Consider the following 20,865-nt stretch of genomic DNA (forward strand, 5'->3'; position numbering starts at 1 on the left):
CTAACATCGGCGTACAAACAGGTAGAAGAAAATCTCTTTTGAATACGCCAAAACAGCAGATGACGCAGTGGAAAGTTGAAGTGAGTTTCTGCCTTTTAAAAGGAAATAAATCGTTTCATATCCTTGATTAGGTGATGGTGAATTGAAACACAAATGCAATTGAAGCTAAATAAGCCTTTTATATAGTTTTCGAAGAATAAAGTGCTTAAAGAGAGAAAATGTAATTTTGGGGAATTAATTGTATAATACAGTAACTTTTAGAACTGCAGAAATGTTTCGAAAAATGTGTACAATAAGAATCATAATGACCTATTTGAAAATATTGAACAATACAGAAATATTATCCATGTGATTTAATGAGACGGGAGTAAGAAATAGGGAAAACATTCAGTCTTAAAAAAACACACTCAATCGATTGCGATTGTAAATTGTATGATCGCGTTTATTAAATAGTATACTTATACATTTTTTGTGTCTTTTTCCTCTTCGTTTTCATATAAATTCTCTAGCGTTCAACACGAATTTTATTCTTTCCCCCCATTGATCTTACAGATTGCACTCTCCACTCTTCGACAGTTCCGTGAGTTTATTGATAGTAGAAGTACGCACGATCTTCGTTTTCCCTTCTTGCATGGACTTCACTTGAGCTTTAATAACTGTATCTGCTTGTGTTGGTTCACTGATGCGGTAATAGAAATGGAAACGACAGTTATGAAACTATGATCACAAGTCAATCGAAAAAATCCAAGGAAAAAAAACAAATATTTTATTAGATTTGACGTATCACTACCAAGAGCATCTTCAATGAAACTTTTCCGCTAAACCAACATCAACATATGTCAACGCCTTCTCACTCCCTCGCCTTATTCTTGCCATTCGTTCGGCCCATTTTGAACCAGCTGGGGGAGCACAGCATGGGGAATGCAATAATGCTACACTATTCAGATGGTTTATTATTTTCATCATCTTCCAACCGTTTTCTGCAACACAGTTTTACATTTGATCATCTTCTACTAGCAACGTACAGTTTAAGCAATTTCCCTAACGCTTGAAGAGCATCACAAAACTTAACAGAACAACGGAGTATCGACTACCGACGTCATCACTGCTGAATATAATAGAATTACATACATTACACGCACACACACAGCTTTCCATTCAACTCAACCAAGGTGGTTCGTTCCTCGGCGAAGGAAATAATAATTTAAAAGATTTTTTTTTTAAAACATCCACCACTTTCAATCCTCGCAAAACGCGTACTGAACATATCTTCGAGTTCACAGTTGGTAACTGATTACATATCAAACCCTCAAACATTAACCAATCCCAAACACACGGGGATTAACAATTTTCTTTCCTGGCGTTCTAAATGAGCCATAGCGAGTATAGACCGATAGACGAACGGCAAAAAGTGGGTCAACTATAAATGGACAACGAAAACAAAGCCGAAAATTCGGATTCTTTGTTGCATGATATCAAAGACCCGGAAGAAGTTACGCCATGCAAATGATGTGTATAAATTAAAATAAAAAAAAAAACATGGGAAAGCTGTGCAGAAGAGGGATCAATTTCGCAAACACGGCTCAAGATGTTCAACATCTCTCTCAGTGAGGCCCGTACCATGCTTTGCCGATTCCTTCAACAGAGAAACCCCACCTCTCCTTTCTCCGTTCACTCCTTCGATTGCTTTCACGATCAGTTGGTTGTCAACATCTTGGTTGATTTATGTTCTCATTGGTGCGCTCCAATTAACCTCTCCTTTTCGTAGATCTAATCCACCTTGTGCAATCCCTGGAGAAGTGGACTTGCTTTCGTCTCCCTTTTTGCCGTTGCTCAAGAACACGCACGTTCAGTTCTCCAGATTCTCCATACCGCGCACAATATCTTCGATCGCGCTATCCTCCGTACCGGATCCGGTGAGGTCCGACAGCTCGTCCAGACACTTTTGCCGCTTGCGCACGTTCCAGTGCAGACACTCGGCGAGCGAATCGAACCAGTCCGCTATCTGATCCTGAGCGCATATGCTTGGCACCGGGTAGATGGATGTGGTCACGTGTAGACTGTGGAAGAAAATGATGTATATGAAAGCAACCGGGCGGAACATGAGGTGCAAAGTGTCCCTTACCTATCACCGTGTAGCAACTCCTGACGATTCCGACCATCGAACGACACCCACGAGCTGTTTCGACTGTCCGGTGAAATTGCAATCTACGGATGAGGAAAGAACCGACTTGATGACACGTGAAATAATTTGCAAATGAATCAAATAATCACCTTCAGTTCCACACCCGCTGGCAGTACGATCGGTCGGAAGCTGAGCGAATGGGGACAGATCGGTGTCACGAGGATCGCTGGTACGGACGGGTGAATCATCGAGGCACCGGCGGCCGCCGAGTAGGCCGTGCTGCCGGTTGGTGTCGACACGATCAGCCCATCGCCCTGCACCGAGGTGATATGCTTCCCGTCCAGAAACAGATCGATGTTGCTCAGGTAGGACGAGAGACCCCGATCGATGACGACCTCGTTTAGCACCTGGTTGGGTTGTGGAAGAGAAAACCATCGTCAGACCGCTATTTCCCATGGATGTTTTTCCACAAAACACCTACCAGAATGTTGGTCGATGGATCCTGAGACGATTTGAAGGTGGATATCTCCTGTTCCGTCTTATCCTTGCGCACGATTATGCACCGCAGCCGACTACGGAGCGTGAGGGCCGCGTGGCCCTCGAGCACGTTCGTCACCTGCTCCTGGAAGTTGTCGAACTGGAACGGAGTCAGGAACCCGAGCGACCCCAGATGGAATGCCATGACGGGCGGGACGGACTTCTGGAACAGGAGCGATGCGTACAGGAGCGTCCCATCGCCTCCGAGGCAGATGATGAAATCGATCTTGTCCGTCAGATCGTCCCGTCCGTCCTTGAACGTGATCAGCTTGTCCTGCAGCTTGGTGAAGCGCTTATCGCCCGTCAGCAACGCATCGTCGAGGATGGCCGCTTCCACCCACACGACCATGTGCTTCTCGTGGATCAGCCACTCCACCAGCTCCACGAACGGCTGCAGCACCTTCGAGTCGCGCACCTTCTTAATGACCAGCACCGCCAGCGGCGGCTTGTACCACGTCAACCGTTGGCTGGCCGGATCCTGAATTTGCCTGCAACATAACAGTTCCCATTAGGGTCAGATGCGTTTCGAGAAGATGTCGGGAAATACTTACATAACCATCGCAGAATTTTTCATAATCCGACCGCATGGTCCAAACTGTTGAAACGGTGACGGTGCATTCAAGCTTCGCGTTCGCCTGAAATTAAATAATGAGTGAAAGATTAGTGATTGATTGGATTGAATTCAATTAGTATGTAATGAAATTAATGAAGTCAGAAAAAATCGATTTTTAAGTTTAATATCATACAGAAAACAAAACTCAATGAAATGATCTACAATAGGAATTGTTTTAGCTTCACGTTATTCTACATTACGAAACAAAGAGAAATGGAAATCCCGATTAAGTTCATTGTATTCCATTGAAACGCAATCAGTTTTTTTTTTTTATTTTTTTCTTGTTTAGATTATAATGCACCTTGAAGGTTCAAGTAATATTGTGAAATAGAATGATGTTTAAGTTTCAAGAGGACATTATTTGTCCGATCATGCACCGATAGCTGCTATAGCCGTATTTCTAGTAACGGAATAGATTATTCCGCATTGCGTTCTAAGGAATCGGTTGTGTAATTAAGCAAAAGCTGAACTGTTTACCAGATGTTAGCTGTTGGAAGATTACGACCCGATACGACACTATGTAACAGTGTAACAAAATGCAAAAGGTTCCGTTCTCGTTATTAATTCCATTAATTACTTCAAGCCCGAGTGAATTTAAAGAGCTTTTTGAGACTTTGACTAATAAGAGTACGCACAATATGTTCAATAATAAACTAAATTTTAACTGATGGTAGTTCAAAACTTGGAACAAAAAAACATCGGTTAAATTAATGCACCATCTCTTCTTTTTGCGACAACAATTGTGAATGGAAACGGATATAAACCCGAAAATATGTTAACTATCTACCAACCATGTAAATTAGTGATAATTTGCTTACTTATGAGTTTTTAAATTACGGGGGGTAATTCGCAACCAATTTAAAATTAATTAACAGTTGATCGATAACCCTTTCCCTTCGCACTTCAATCATAAAATTATTTTGAAATTAAAATTATTTAAAATCCGACCGCTGGTAAAAAAACAGAATGTTGAGTAAACCCAATAAAATGAAAAACTTTCCATTTCACAGAATGAAAAAGAAATACATATATACAAGCAACAAAACTCTAATGAATGTTAATTAAAGAAATTAAACCATACCCGCATGATATTACGGTAGGATAATCATCTTAAAACAACCCTGACCAACCGCAACAATCGTGCGCCTCTCCTGGGCTCCCTCCCCCCAGGACAAACGGGCCCCGCCACGCGCAGGTGGACACAAACTACCTTCCCGCCAATCTTCCGGTCGCCCCACGCAGCTCCGTACAGCAAACCGTGCCACCTTCGGGACGGGTCATTATTTTACCTCATCGAAACGATTAGTGAAATTGTCAGGGCGGACAAGTTTTTTTCGATCCCACTCTCTCACTCACTGCTCTTGCTCGCTCGCTCGACAACATGTTTCCCTTTTACATGCCTTTTACTTATGCGTTGCTCGTTGAGTTGAGTTTCTTTTACATCCCACTGGTACATGGTGTTCCCTTTGGTTTTTAAGTTCCATTTTTTTGTTGGAGGATCATCTTATTTCTTAAAAGAAAAAGAAAAACTCGTACCCACGGGTTGTCGCCCATCTTATCCCACGCTCGATGCCCTCAACCCTTGCCCATGTTTTACTCCTCTTTCATGCACTCAATAGTCGTCGGATTCTGTGAGAAGCCGACGATGTGAAACATAGCTACAGTGGATCAAAGTTCAGTTCGTTTGATCGTTCGATGGAAACGAGCATCCGTTCGTTCTCCGGAGCGTGTGTGTCCAGCGTTTTGCGTCATAGCCTTGTACCGGGGGCAACCCCACACCCGTTCGTTCCGTTCCGATCCGATCGGTTCTACCAACGAGTAGAGTAGCAGTAGCACCACTTGCAAACGATGAAAACGTCCAAAAAAGGCATCTTCTCGCCACATGTGGACAAGGTTACGCTGGGCGGCACGGCATGCCTTGCTTGCCCATTGCGATCCTTCTTTCCTTGAACGTCTCCAGCAGCGATAAACAGCGAGCGAGCGAACGAACGAGACGGGACAGACACTCCTGACTGACCTTTTCGGGCGCCACAGTAGCAGCTGGTCTTCGTCGGCCAGAATATCGTCCTCGTTCGAGGGCGAGCAGGCCGCACCGGAACCGTTCGCTTTGCCATTTGCCTTGCCCAAGGCTGCCGCCGATTCCCCGTTCCCGTTCGGGATCGATTTTTTGACCGCTCCTCCGGTCCCGTTGTGCGGCCGATGATGGTTGTGGGAATGCAGAAGGTGCACGTGCTGCAGATGATGATACGGTTGCTGCTGGCCCGCCGTAGGATGATGAAAGCGTACCAAGTCGGCCATAAAATCGTCGTTTTCGTGTGTTTCGGCCATCGCGACACAAATCAAACGGACAAATTATCCACTAAAATCAACGCAACACGGAACAACACACACAATCCTCCAACACTGCCCTCGATCGAAGGGTACTTTTATTGAAGGCAAGGACAAACTGTGTGTGTGTGTGTGATGGCACAGAAAATGGGCACTTCAAAACACGATCGAAAATTAGGCAACCACACCGAGTGGAACCGTGATCGCCACTTGCGCGTGTCCGTTCGCGTACACTTTGACACCTCGACTCGGTGTCACCGCACAACTGACTCCGCACCAGAGAGCAGCAGCTCGAGATCGAAAAACGCTTCGCCCAAGGATCCAACGGCTGGCCGTGGATATTAAGTACCACGTATAAAATCGACTCGATTGCACACGATCACACGCACACCCACGGGGATGGACGATCCCGGCGTGTAGGATTTTTTTATCGTCCGCCACACGACCACCATTCGCTGATGCTGGGAACCGCGCACCATGTGCAGCAATGGAGCCGCCTGTTTCCAGCAGATGCTGATTCTAACTGCTGTCACCGAGCACGATTCGCCAACTCTTGCTTCGGCGGGCGACCATTGCCAAGGGTGACGCATTCACACTGCACGCTTCGCCTACTTTGGGTAGGTTTGGTTTTTTTTTTACTTTTTGACAACATCCAAACCAGAACCGTCAAACCGTGCGCGATCGGCGAGATGAAATTATCCCCACCACGGTCCGCTGAGCATCGATACGACCGATCGCGATCCCCTGGGGGGACACAGTGAGAGAGAGAAGACTATACTATCCGCAGGAGAATATAGTATGGATTTATCTCGGCGAAAAGAACCTCTCAAAGGGAGGCACGAGTTTGGTGCGAGCGTGGAACCGTGTCGCAATCCTTATCCTTCGCCGAACGGACGGACTGGAGTCTGGAGGGATCAGGTAGCCCTCGCAGCGACTTGCCGTCTAGGACGTCCCAACGATTTTAATTGAGGGCGTGCAGCAAAACCGTGTATGGGTAAACGAGACGTGGTTTCGGCAGGAGGACAACGACAGCGACGACAGAGAGAGTGTGCGAGGGAACGCGATCGAACGAGCCGTACATTAATTGAATCGATCGACGCTCTGGGCGAGTTTTTAAGGGGCACTGTCAGGGACGACCGAGCACGCGATGATGATGATGATGATGACGATGATGCTGGGAATAGGGACCGCAAAGGGTAATTACTAAATGCATGAGTAACTTCTGCGGTCCAATAGATGCAACAATATGCAATAGTAAGCAAACTACAAAACAAAAAAGTGGAGCAATCTCTAAATAATTAACATTAAATTTACATCGGAAATTTTTAAAATTCGAACATATTCTAATATTTTGTTTTAGTCAGTTCTTTAGATCAAAAAGAATGGCAAAAAGAAAATGTCACCGATAAAGATGCGCCTTATGATTTTTGTTCACTATTTCTTTTCGACCCGTTCATGACCAGCAATAAACAACAGCTGGATAACAAACTTCTGATTTACTGTTGCTTACTTTCTGAAAAAGAGTATAGCGTTTTGACCAAATGTGAAAGCATGAAACTCATCTGCTTTGAACTAGACTTGAATTGTTGTATGATTCGTACTATCCCATTCACTTTTAGCAGCAAGCTAATAAATGGTAATCAATTCGAAGAGTAAATGGTTGAGTCTATCGACTAAACTTAGCATTCCACCCGTTAAAAAGACCAGAGCACACAAAGAGTGTTCACTGATCACCGACCATCAATAAATCATACCACGAGTAGATTGATTTTTACGAATCATTGAATTGTGAGTAATTGCAACAAAAAAACAACCATCCGCGTCCCAAACAGAACCATTAAAGGCCGCATCCCGCAACGCCATCGGGTGCCATTTGGAACTGTTGACAGCTTGATTAAATTTGTCGACTCACTTCATCGGCGAAACGCACTGCCATTGTTTGCGCGGAAGGCCTTCAGAAGATGATAAGCAGATTCCGTGGGGTGAGCACTGATATTTGAAGCAATTATTTCTATTACTGACAACAGCATTACCTATTTGAAAAGGGGTACGCGGACAATCGAATTTCACTACGATGTAATAACACGTAAAATGGCGAACTATCCCGAAACACTTGCTACCAAAATGAACATCTATCTAACACTACTCGAAACAGTTCTCGACGATCCTCATTTTGTACACGCCGAGTTACCTATTTTACTGGAAACCCCCCCGGGAGTTATATGATTTTCTTACCAATTGAGGAAAACCCGCCTAGGTAAAATATGTGCCAGATTCTGGATAGATAAGATTCCGCGCGGATAACGCCGAGATGCTTTGTCATCGTACGTGCAAGGGAATGTATCTCATCCAAAATGAGATGCTCTGAAAAACCCCTCAGAACGACCTATGAAACATTGTTCTTCGAAACTAGAAAACAAATTTTTTATTTATGATGTCATATGCTTTTTTAAAATTGGATATAGACTGTACCATCAACAAACACTGTTCGTTCTGGTGGGTTACAACTAAAACGACTTGTAACTCTGAATCGGCACAAAACACCAAACTCACCCTCCGTACTGGAACAAAACGGGTTCGAAACGCGAAAACCGAAACCTTATCGGTCCGATAAACCGTCCGCTACTAACCTTTAGCACGCCATCAATCCGCACTCCTGCCCTGCCCCGTCAAACTTCGCGCTCCTGCCACAAACAATTATACACAAACACTCGGCCAGCCGACCAAAGGTAGGTTTCCAAAACCTTCCACTACGATCCGAATCATTATCATTTCCCTCGGGTGACGCGACATTTGCCAGCGAATCACGCGGAGCTTCCAGAAACGGAAACATTGGATTTAAAACAGACAGCTGGATGCACAGACTAAAGCGACCACTGGTAAGCTGCAGTGGCTTGTGCCCTCGGTTGAACCGGAATTGATCAACTTCTGGGAGGTCAAAGAGTGTGCTAGAAGGGGGTAGCAACTTTAAATACAACAAAATCGACTCAACTATTGAAAAACACAAACCACAGGTAAATAATTATAAAACTGTGCAACAAACATAATACTTCAACTACATAAGGCCATGTGTGTCAAAGATCGAACATAAATGGCGTCCATTTTCGCGATCACGGCTGTGACAATCAAAACAAACCGAGACACGATCGACGCACGATAGAAGTAAACACGGTGGTGCTGGAAAAAAAATAATCAAACTTATCAGAGCGGCACAAGAGAGCGTCGATCGTGCACCGTTTAAAGGCTGGATAACCGGTGGATAGATGTAACCTCAAACTGCCTTCGGATTGCAAATTATGGCAGCGTGAAGCTCACGGCTTCGTCACGACTCGTAACATACCACATCCCGGGTGTGAGTGTATTACATGCGGAGACCTAGCTTAGTTTACAACGAAATGAAAACAACCGAAAACCGTTACAAACGTCACTATAGATCGTGATCGTGGATGTAACAAATGCAGCCTCTAGTAACCGTGTGTAACGTAATTCTGCCAGTTTCGCAATCGCAATTGGAAGGAAAGGAACCATGCCTGACGTTGGTAGAAAAAGTAGTAGTAGTAGTAGTGGTGATGTGGCCAATAGTAAATAATTTAGCAAATAGTTTTTCGTGGCACTCGAGGGTGCGTCTATAGAGAAGATCGCGTGGAACACCGAAAGGGGTATGATGGTGTGGTGAGGTGTGTATTTGCAACCACTTACGGCCAAGTGCCGGACCTTCTTCGGCGCGTATCGGAGGAGAAGTAGCCATCGTCATGCAGGTGATCGTCATCGCTCCACTCGACATGCTTGATGCTGCTGGCGTTACTACTGCTATGATGGTGATGGTGGTGATGGTGAAGATGGTGCTGTTGCAGATAACTGGATGTCGATGAGCCGCTGCCGCTCCCGGTTGTGCTGCTGCTGGACATGCTATTACTATTTCTTATCCTAGGGCGTATCACATGACCGTTGAAATGGTTTTGTTGGTGGATCATCGACGCAGCACCCGAACGCGGATGATGACGGTCCGGTTGTGGTTCCTCCATCCAGGAGGACTTCTGATCCGAGTAACCACCCCTGGCAGCACTACGTTCGAGGATCTGCGTCGTCTTTACAGCCGGTTCCTCCATCGACCGGACCGGGATAGTGTTATTGTTCACTATATCACTAGCTGTTTGGGGGGGCCCAGCTGTTGCACCGTTTGTGGTGTTTGTACTTCTACTGCCACCACCACTCTGGGGTGGAGTTGTCGAGCGATCGCCTACCATGGCTGAGGATGTCAATGCGGACGAAGACACTGCCACCGACGACGACGACGATGATCGTTCCCGATTCGGCTCGGTATCGCGTGTCCACAGCGAAGATAACCGATACTGCACACGCTCCTCGAGGCGTGATTTATGTAGCGTAGCAAGATCCACATCGGAGAGATAGGCCATAGCCGTAGTAGATGCCTTGATAGCTGGATCGTTCCAATTAAGATACAAACACACGCTCTTCTCGCAGCCGACACAGAACACTACCCGCAATAATTGCACGCGATATTCTTTCGATCCCGACCGGAGGGCTCATTAATGGTGGCGTTTGGGCGATCCTCGGTTTAAAGCACTGAACAATATTAAAAACCAGATACTATCGCTGCACGGTGATGATGATGATGATCGGTTGTTGGTAACAACGGTGGACGCAAACCATGCCCAACACCACGACTTTTTGTGTACCGCCTCTAATGCACCTACAGAGATATGTTTGTAGTCGGTTTTCGACAAACAAAGCCGAAACAACTTCCACGAACTCCACGACGCACACGATCTGCGTATATAAGCACACAAACACACACAAACGCCTGACGCTTATTTATATCCCGCTGGCCATAAGACGGCCCTTGAGTAATTCGCCACCTTCGGTACACTGGTGATCATAAATACTTCGAGTGTTTCTTTCGCGGAACGCGCAGAACTGGAACGGGAATAAGAGATTCTACGGTTAGCAGAGCGGTCAACAGCTTCGCACGACCTTTGACCGGCACAAACGAACAAACGAAATGGAAGGTCCCGAACACCAGTTCTCTGGCTGATCTTCACGACGTGTGATACACAACTCTCCGCTCGCTGAGCTGATTTCGAACTGCTGGAAGCTCTTCAAAGGCCTCTAAATGGTCACCGCCATCAGCGCATCAGAGATCGTTACGTCATGACCACTTATCGCGCCTCACCACACTCATAACACGACACGCTCCCCCACACACTCCCTCCCTTCCTCTCGTGAGGCCTGTGAAATATGACGAGTCATAACCTCAGCCTGCTCAACGGAACTGATAAGTGATGCCCGACCTGAACCGCGAACGCTTGTCATCTGTCACTACCCCCGCGCGCTAGCCAACTCCTAATCGATGACGGACGTACGCCATATTGACGAACTGAACCGGCAAATTCGTAGACCACCCCGTCTATCGATGAATGCCGCCCCACTTGATGGAGCAGTGCATTCCTCGCCCTCGGTTCAGGTGTTTCCTCCTTTGTGTCCTCTCGAAAGATCCACTGCGTCATTCAGTACAACAACACAACAACCACAAGTACCTACACCAAGCGGCAGGATCACGCGCGTGCCAATGGAAAACACGCCACCCCGGGGCCCGGGAAGTAATGCGAACCCTGGGAATCGACAAAGTGTACTACCGACCTTGCGCGTGACTCTTCGGTTTGCGCTGTTTTCGTTGTTGTGGCTGTTTATGTGCAGCACGATCGTACAGCATGCACCGTGCGAAGTGACCCTGGCATACACCTTGGCGTGACTTGGCGGGAACGCTTTTGCTCTCACCTCGCTACTAGTTCGAACTACCAGCTACTAGTATTACATCAGACGCCTTTGTTCCGAGTTCCATAGACCACTTTTTTGCTGATTCTATCGCCAATAGAAAGTCTGTGAATGATCGGAAAAAAAATGCCCCAAACCATCCGACATTGACTACGTCCAGCGTCCAGCGCCGAGGTCTTGGACATCGATTCGGTCGAAACCCCGCAACCCTCCCCTGTTTTCGGCATGTGTTAATCAGCAGTTCAAACAGAACGCGCGCCGGAATTGCCAAACCTTGCGGTCCACGACATTACGCAAAAATTGCACCAGCTACCGGTTTCGTTAGGCCACAGCCATTTTTTCACACACATACACGGCGGCGAAGAAGGTCAGACGGTTGCGCCATCGTGAACCTGCAATAACAACAACACATAGGCACAATGACCTCCGACGCGACATGGCGGTAATGGCGTACCTTCAGTAAACGCCAGACTTCATTGGGGCTTTCTAAATCGTTAGATAACCGTTTCTTTGGATCTCAAATCTGTGGTAGTCTCCACGAAAGATTAAAAAGGCTCTATCGGGTTGATATCTTTAGATATAGTTTAGCTTAGAGTAGCGTTTCTACTAAGAACGATCTACTACTCTCGGGTCCTCCTGGCCGGAACGATAGGTGCGAATTAATGAACAAACCCAACCAACTTCACAAAAAAACCTGACCAAACACTGATGAGAAAGTTCCCCGGGTAGCTCTAGCAACGCTCCAAGGTCATCCATTGTCCACCTGCTGTGGCGCTAGCGAGGAGACCTTGAACTGGACGTGCGGTGCGTCTCCGCTCAGGGCGATGAACATCGCGTCGTTAGAACCACCCGGAACTCGACGGACATTCACAAGTGTCGTTTGAAGTGGCATACTTAAACGAAGCCCCTTCTGACAGTAGACGGAAAGTACGGTAATTTTTAAAATTAATAGCACACAGGTGTCACCCTCAAAAGTCAGGTGTTTCCTGGTTCTCACGGATGAAAAACGTCCAAGTTATCATTTGATCCCTTCTACTCTGGTTGGATCAGCTGATTTCGACACCTGTGCACTGTTCGGGGCACACCCTGGTTCTCCAAACAACCAGCTGTGTGTGTTTTTGGTAAGCGCTTCCAGTTGGCCGTTCATTGAACCCCCATGTTAAGGCGCGGTTCTCGGTTGTTGCCGATGCTCTGTAGACGCAGCTCATAAATAATATGATAATTTTTAAGCCAACATACAACAACCGGTGTGTAGGTTCAAACTTATTTGAATGAACGATTTGAGGGAGTTTCGTCACCCAAAACGGCATAAGAGAGCAGCATTTGGGGAAGCTTTTAAAAAGGTTACCAAGAACATCACATAAAACTGACTACTGCCCTTTTTTTACAGTATGTGTCAGAGGTTGAAGTTAATGTAATTTTTATAACACACAAAGAAAAATCGCCACCAGACGTGGCGTCGTTAAAACACCATCCCTCTTCCCTTTATGTCTCGAGCACCTGCCGAGTTCCACGGCACAGTCTTAGCGAAGGCCAAGTCGTATTACGTAAGCCTTCGGGCAAACACCGCCGAAGCGCAAACCGGCACGATCATTAGCACGAAAGGGTGAACTGCAACGTCACCTTTCTTATCGATATCATCTTTCCTTGTCCTGGTCTGGAGGTTAGCCGTTTTTATCGGATGTGATAAGACGGGGAGGAATTTTTCCAGAGGCAGCCAGTGGAACACAAAGGAGGGGGGGTTATCAAACCGTTGATCTGGCCGGTGGTTGTACAATGACACCAATGGCTGCCCTCTGCGCCTAGGATGATCCACACGGGGGCGATCAATGAACACTTCAACCATCCGTGGACGCGACGGAGGCTGACCTTGACGCTGTTGGGGACGGCGTGGACCGCGCGGCATTCAGCTAACCGTGACTCCGGTAGCCCGAAGTGATCGTGAGCGGACGCTCACAGCCATAGACTGTCCGTGATGGGTTCAGCTTTTTCCTGATTTTTTTTTTCAAACTTATTTTCAACCAATTGCCCTGTGAGCCATTGTCCACCATTGGCTTCTGGCTAGCCGATGTCATCGCTTCGGAATGGCGAAGTTCAAGCCCCAATGCTTTGACCAAACTCATCAAAGGTTAATCGACGGTGGCGTGCACCGAAGCGCTCAAGCATGCAGCATACAAATAGATAATTACTACTATCAAAGCTGTCCATTGAATCATAAATAAAAGACTCGTTACGGGGCACTTTCAAAGTCCCGAAAGGTCAACAACATAACATACAAAAATAAAATTAAAATTATCAACAAAGTATAGCAATACCGCTTTGTTTTTGGTACATTCAAAACCATATAGTATATTACAATAAACAAACTACAAACCTTGTCATTCATCGAACAACAGTTTTCGATGCAATAAAATTACTGTAATTGGTTTTTTAATCGTAGACAAGTTAATTAATGCAGTACCACGAACATCCCAGAGCATGTAGTTGGAAATGCACTGGCTATATTTAAAATACTAAACATCCCCTTACAATCCTCTCTAATAACGCTTTGAAAACGCATGCTAAAACGTGCTACACCATGCGGTGCGCGGGTTTATGGTAATTTTGCGGTAATAAGGCACATTTAAATTGCCACCAGCAAGTGATAGTTAGAAGCCATTCACTTCACGCCAACAGTAGCCTAAGAGTTTATAATGGTTAGATTGCAAAGTACTAATGTTCACTCGCCCAGAGTTATGCAAGCATGTCGAGATATTTAAAAGAGTTTCGACACAAAGATTTCTACGTGATAATATCCGTTTTTGGTTTTAAAATGACAAGGCCACAAATAATCAAACAAATACTGGTGCACTATTTTTTTATTAACTGTAGCTCATCCGCCAGCACTGGTCATAAATTTGGCAAAAATGATTGAAAATTAACAACCAGAACCGAACAGTTCATATCGCGGGGAAACCACTACGAAGGCCAACCGTCGGACAAATGGCCCTCGATTGTATTGCGCACCGTTTGCAGCGTCGTACCCAAGCGTGGCCTACTTTTTCATTGCTTTGATTTATCTCGTCTCTTGCCATGCGGTTGCATCGCTTCTGCATTAATCATTGCATTAATGGTATTTCGCGTCGTAGCAGCGCGCACACAAAAAATACCAATATTTTCAAGCCATATTTTCATTCCGTTTGACCAACAATGGACGGAGACTTTCGGCGTGGTGAAAAAGACGGCATACCACAAATACCACCAACCAGCAACAACAGCCAGTGCAAACTGCGATCGTCGCCAGAGAAACACTTTCACTTTTGTTTTTCTTCCCCCTCTCGCTGCCACTCGTCTCTTTTCGCCTATTCGTCATTGCGGGACAAATTCCTTCCAAATAAGTTACATCTTTGAGAAAGGGCCGTACGAAAAACCTTCAAAGACGACATCCGCCTCGAAGCACCACCATTGGCTTTGGTGTAGCTGCGGATGGGCGCGCCCGGGTTGCAGTTTCCATCGTGGTAACGGCGATTCTTTTCACACCGTGGGGTAATTTTCAAGCAGCGATATTGTACGATCACATTTTCACTGGTTTCGTCTTTGCTAATAACTAACAAATGTAGGAAAACCTGGGGTATTATGGACCTTCCGAATTCTGCAGGTGTTGCACATCGGATTTTATATGTCAAATATTCAAACAAATGTTGATAGCAGGCTCTGAAAAATTGCACACACCGCAGGATTAAGGAAAATAGACCGCTCTAATTAGAATTGGTTTGATTAGTTACCCAATCCTTATAAATTTAGTTTGCATCTTTTTAAGGTATCGAATATAGACCAACCATACCTGGAAAGGTATTGATGTGATGATAGCACAAAAATATGTAGAAAAAGTTTCTAATACAGTGCTCTTAAACTACCAACATTGACGTTAGTTTGGCTTATCAAAAGTTCAAAAAATATTATCATAAACAAAACGCAAGGAATAAACGAGTCCGTTTACATCGCTTGACAACACCCTATAAAATTCTTGACTAAAAACAACCGTGCCATTGTGGTCAGGTAGAATTATTCTTTCATGTCCCATGTCACAGCAATCGACACGATATGGTCAACTGTCAATTGTAAATAACCCTTAACCATCACGCGTCCATCGGAGGGAACTTGGCCACCACTCCAACACCACTTCGGTAGGTTGCCAGTGATGTTTGGTTATTTTCGAACCACAGAAGCAGGTCAGCGACACGGGCAGAGTGGAAAAAAAATCATAAAAAACACAAAATCGTGCTCTAGTTAGTTCAAACCCGCTCCAAACGGCCGACCAGACAACCGGCTTTGCTCTCACTCTCGACGTCTCGGCGTCGACGGTTTTGCGTAACCACTTGAAGCATATCGTCAACGGTCAACTTCACCTGGGGGTCCCCACTGTACGTCACCATGTCGCGTCATCGTTAGAGTACTACTTCTGCTTCTCGGATCATCAAATTCTCCTCCGGTTGGGTGAAGATGGGCAAGGGGGAGGGGTAACAGTTCGCAACCACTCGTCAGCAAGGTAAGTGTTGTATCTCTGCTACCTTTCGGTGATCGAGAAGAAGCAAGAAACAAACACAAAGTAAGCCCTACGAAGTGACCATCGGTCAATCCCGGGACTTCCCGAATCCACGTGTAGGAATGTGGATACGTTGTTCACCTCCCAACAACATACCTTCAACGAAAGGTGGACAAATTCCTCCGTAACTTCCCGGATAATTAGCGTGACGCCGCGGTGTCGCCCCGTGCCGCACCGTGACGTCATTACATGTGCGAGGAATGCCGTGACGTGAGGTGCATTTGAAAATTCTTCCACACCCGAACCGGTACTGCAAGAATCTCACCGGACCATCACCCGGGCGCCAATTCTACCGTCAATCGTACAAACAAACATTGGCCCACATCGATAGGTCCAGGTCATAACCTATATTTGATTTGATCGATTGACTCGCCCGAAAAGCGGCCACGTCGTCAGAGCATCGCCCGTCTGCCGTCCGTCTGCAGCACGCTCGCCGAAGGCGTTCGCCATTCGTGTCCCTCCGAAGGTGTTCATTTCATGTTTTGTTTGCGTTGGTTGTTTTGAAAAAGCCTCCACGGCTCATGGACGCCCCCAATATGTCCGAACATTGAAAACATCTCGACAACAACAACGCCGCTTTTGGGGCGCCGTCATAAGAGCAGCTACTCTTGCTATCCCCAGGGTGAGGTATGAGGACATGCGAGGAGGGAACCAAACACACCAGCGGCGGTGGGAGGATCGGGGACTTATGTAAACCAAGCAAACCCGAACAGTCTTTACCCACGCCTCGAACTCCCGTAAATGGTGTTGCCAAAACACGATCTGATTTGCGCATTTCACATGATGGTCCAGTTTGGAAGAGGGATTTCAAGATTCGTCCGGCGTTTGGTATCTGCAGGCATTGTTCATGCGACTCAGGGATCTACAAACTCAAGTGAATTTTTGGTATTTCATCAACTTTCCGGAAGGTGGATTGAAGATCATACATTTAGACGATGAAACTCAGCGTTGTAACTGAACTGAAACAGAATTTTGGATCCTGGTTCTCCAGAAATACATCCTCAGATGTTCGAAGATGAATTCTGGCCTATGATCTATATCTTTCCAACAAAATGGAACAACTTTGATGATTATCCAACTCGGTTTCATGCTCAAGTTCTATTGTATGAATCACATTGACACTCTCACTCGATCATCTGATCATCACGCAACATAACTCATCATTTAGCATCACTCGAAACGGAATGTCCTAAGGACCACCACGAATAACAATACCGAATGACTCAGACATCCGGTGAGCCTCGATGGTCAAAATGACGATCACAAAACGTGCTAGAATAATAACGGCTAATTTCCGACATTCCGGTACTCGAAAAGGCCCACCATTTGGTTTTCCTCGTTTTTTTTGCGCTCGACACAATCTCGCAGACTCGCGACGACTCACTGGCACACGGGCGCACTAGAAGGGTTGACGCCGAACCGGACACCGACCGAGACACGGTGCTGGCGCTTTGCTCGCTGCGTTTGCAAGTGCACCCTTCCCATGGAGCGGTCTCACGATGACTGCCATGCGGCCGCTCTTGAGGCGGTGGAAACCACGCGAAAACAGCACAACACACAACAAATACCTGGCAACGGCTCCACAACCAACCCGCCCTACCACACTCCTCCCCCAACCCGCAACCCGCCCTTGTTCGCTTTCGCTCCCACCACCGCGTGTCGTTGAAGCTCGCGGGTCCAACACTCGAGAAGGCGCGCTGGTTTTTTTTTCGTTCATAGCATCAATCACGCGGTCAACTCGCGAAGCGCGCACACAACACGCGATATATCGCGCCATGGCAGGGGTGTGTTCGTGCGAAATAGACCGCACCACCCCATGGTAGTTGTGGTTAAGGGTTTGAATCTCGCAGCAGCAGCAGCATCCAAGTCTTCTAGACGCTCTATATGTCGTACACAACACCTTGCAACTCCGCACTTTCTGGGGAGCTTTCAAAAACGAGCGATCACGCGCCAGCATAATACAACGATACCGAGTGGCAATCTATGTGTGTGCCACCCCATGAGGGAGAGAAAGGAGGAGCCTTCGGATCGTAACGAAGATCCTTCGACCGTGACGGTTCTACCATCGCCATCATTACTCATAATTCCATCAAACGCCAATAAAAAGAGCCCCCGGAATCGAGCGAACACATGCGTTTTGTTTGTTCAGTTAAACTTTGTTATGTACAATTTCAATGTTTCTTGTTAAAAAATGTCGATTTACAGTAAAATGTTTCACCATTTTTTTTACAAACTATTTCACTGATAACAGTAGAAACGATATGCATCGAATGACTTCCTTCAAATACAATGATTTCCTACAACTAAAGCAGCTATAAGAAAACTCTATTTTTCAAAACTATTACTTAGAATTAGAAATTGAGAACAATGTTTCTTGAAGTAAACAAAAATCAATTAAATCCCAGTATTAATGTGTTTTGTTAAACATTTTGAAGAGATCTAGTAAAGTAAGAAGTAACAAGACCCTTTCCAGTATGAAATTTACTGTTCAGTTCTATTTTAGTTAGAAATTACTTCTATTAACATAGCAATATTCACTTCAACAAAAAACAAAGGACATGGGAAGATTAAGACTGACATGCTAACGTATGGTTAAACTAGATAATAAAACCGTTTTAGTGCGACATACCAAACGTTCGATCTATAACCATACATAAATAATCCAACCCTGACACAAACATCCAATTGATGTCCGGAGTAGAACGCGTGACATGGTTTCGTTTTCCCGGGTTTAAAAATTAATAACCTAGGCAATTTTCGAATCGATACCATGGGCTTGTGGAATGTATAGAATGTGTTCTAATCACGGTAAAATAAACGTTTATACGATATGGTTCTGGACATATCAAAAGGGACGGAAAAATTGCGATGAGGTAATACTTAATGCTTACACAGTATTTAACACAAAAGTTTTATGTAATGGTGAAAACTTGCGCCTTATTTAACTCATTTCAATCAATTTTATCTGTTAATTAGCCTAACTTCGATCACGTTTTCTATTTATCGACACATTTATCTCTGCATCAAACTTCGGTTACATCATGTAGTTTTTTAGATTTATCTGATGAAAAAAGGCTATGAAACAATGGAACCTATCGCTAATGGGGAAACCGGTACGGCACTGCACCTTGCCAAACTGCAACGCCGGATGTTTGGCGATGTGAAGCGTAGAGAAAACAGTTTTAAACTCTTGCTATAATTGTACGAAAATTCGTTTCCTGCAAAGAAGCAAAAAACGGAGCCTTTTCCTTGCGCCCCATTAACTACGGAGTTTTTGCGGAGCTCCATTAAATTAGAAATAACATTTCTCTTTAATATCTACCACCGTGTTTCAGTCTTCTTGGAGCACGCTTTTTGTAACTTTATCGATCGCTTGATCAGATAGCTGAATATATTTATTTTTACCAAAAAAAAAATCACGATTCACACACACCCTCCCCGCGCTGGGGGCACACAGAGGTAAAAGGTACAATAGATGAAACTCACCATTCTTGCAGTGCTTCGCGATTTTCCGCTATTTCCTCCGGCGAGGTGCATGCTCCATTACCGTTCATTTTCACGGCTCAATTCCACGGAAGGTGCACCGAATGGGGGAGGAGATGCGCAACAAAAAAACACAAGGCAAAGCTGTCGATTTTGCTGTTGAGATGCTGTTTCACATCCGGTATGCACTAAACACGCTGCCAAACACACCCTCCTACATTCGTCCGGATGGAATTTGCCGGAAATGGGAAATTTGCTCTCTCGCGGGCAGTCTCTGTTGGATTTTCAGTGTGTGTGTGTGTGCGTCTGTGTAGTTGTTGTTTGCGCAGCCTTTGTAGATTGTTTTTGTTCGAGGGCAATTGTTCCATTCGGCGAGGCCTTCCGTTGCAGCGTTGGTGGCGTAGGAATATGGCGAAATCCAACAATCCGGCAGCATCCCGACGGGGGGGAAACGATTAACCCGAGAATCGCACTTCGAATCTCACATGATACGTTGTACTATCCTCATATTATCTAACACTGTCGCACCGAACTGAAGGCCAACCGCAACTTCAAAGGCCGATTTGCACTTGCACCCTTCTCGCGTGCCTGTTGAATTATTTTGCTGTTGAACTGGATGATTTCCAATCTGACCGACAGGATGACAGCGTGATATCTTTTCTTAGCGGCCTATTCCTCCCAGGAATTGCTGATCAAAAGCCGAAGAGAAAACCGTCACTTTGCCAGATTCAACCCCCCGTCCGATGATGCGGGTTATTTTGTGCGGAGGAGCCCCACAGGTATGCACCCACCTACCAGAAAGTGGACTGCAGAACAACAAAACGAAGACCAACAGCAAACCGAACCGTGTATACAAACAGTTTTGGCTGCGACCGCAAGAAACACCAACCAAAGAGACCGAACAAATCTCACGACCGATAGAATGCGGATGCGGTGAAAGTTTTAGCACATACTCAACACGTACGGACGGCGACACGGATGAACGGGATGTGAGGATGATGTGGGCTGGTTTTATCAGATGAGCAGCAGCTGCTGATGGTTGAATTCCGCCTCCCGGAATGAGGCACCACGATTGTAGTAGCCGAGCCGCTACTACCGGCAAGCGCAGCTAGTGTACGGCATCCTCAACCGTACCTGGAGTAGTTGTCGATGTGCAGCTGCATCGAAAACGCACGCCAAAACACCGATTCTTTCGTGAAGTGATTGTGAAACACACGCAAAGTACGACCCCGTTTTACTCGACCACGCAATGTTTTGACTGCTGACAGCGGTGTTGTCTGTTGCAGACCAAAACATTTACCTTATGACCAAGGTGAGCTGAACAAGCTGTAAGCACCTTGGTCACAATTTAAAAAAAGACTGATAAATAGCCAATTTTTTAACAACTTTTTAACGCCT

General features: G+C 45.7%; 1 protein-coding gene across 2 annotated transcripts; it reads right to left on the bottom strand.

Moving 5' to 3' along the window:
• Positions 1-1,820: 1,820 nt before the first annotated feature.
• On the bottom strand, positions 1,821-20,084 carry LOC131289085 (NAD kinase-like). 2 transcript variants are annotated; one of them, XM_058318285.1, is made up of 6 exons: positions 19,471-20,084; positions 3,214-3,297; positions 2,607-3,150; positions 2,275-2,532; positions 2,126-2,208; positions 1,821-2,060 (listed from the first exon to the last, which is right to left on the bottom strand). In XM_058318285.1, exons 1-6 carry the CDS (start codon positions 19,536-19,538, stop codon positions 1,850-1,852), a joined length of 1,248 nt encoding a protein of 415 aa, XP_058174268.1. In that variant the 5' UTR covers positions 19,539-20,084; the 3' UTR covers positions 1,821-1,849. The 2 variants fall into 2 exon arrangements, with proteins under 2 accessions (XP_058174268.1, XP_058174266.1); XM_058318283.1 differs by lacking the exon at positions 19,471-20,084 and adding an exon at positions 5,293-5,642.
• Between the last annotated feature and the right edge of the window lie 781 nt (positions 20,085-20,865).

Source organism: Anopheles ziemanni, chromosome 3 (assembly GCF_943734765.1).
Source record: "Anopheles ziemanni chromosome 3, idAnoZiCoDA_A2_x.2, whole genome shotgun sequence".
NCBI lineage: Eukaryota > Metazoa > Arthropoda > Insecta > Diptera > Culicidae > Anopheles > Anopheles ziemanni.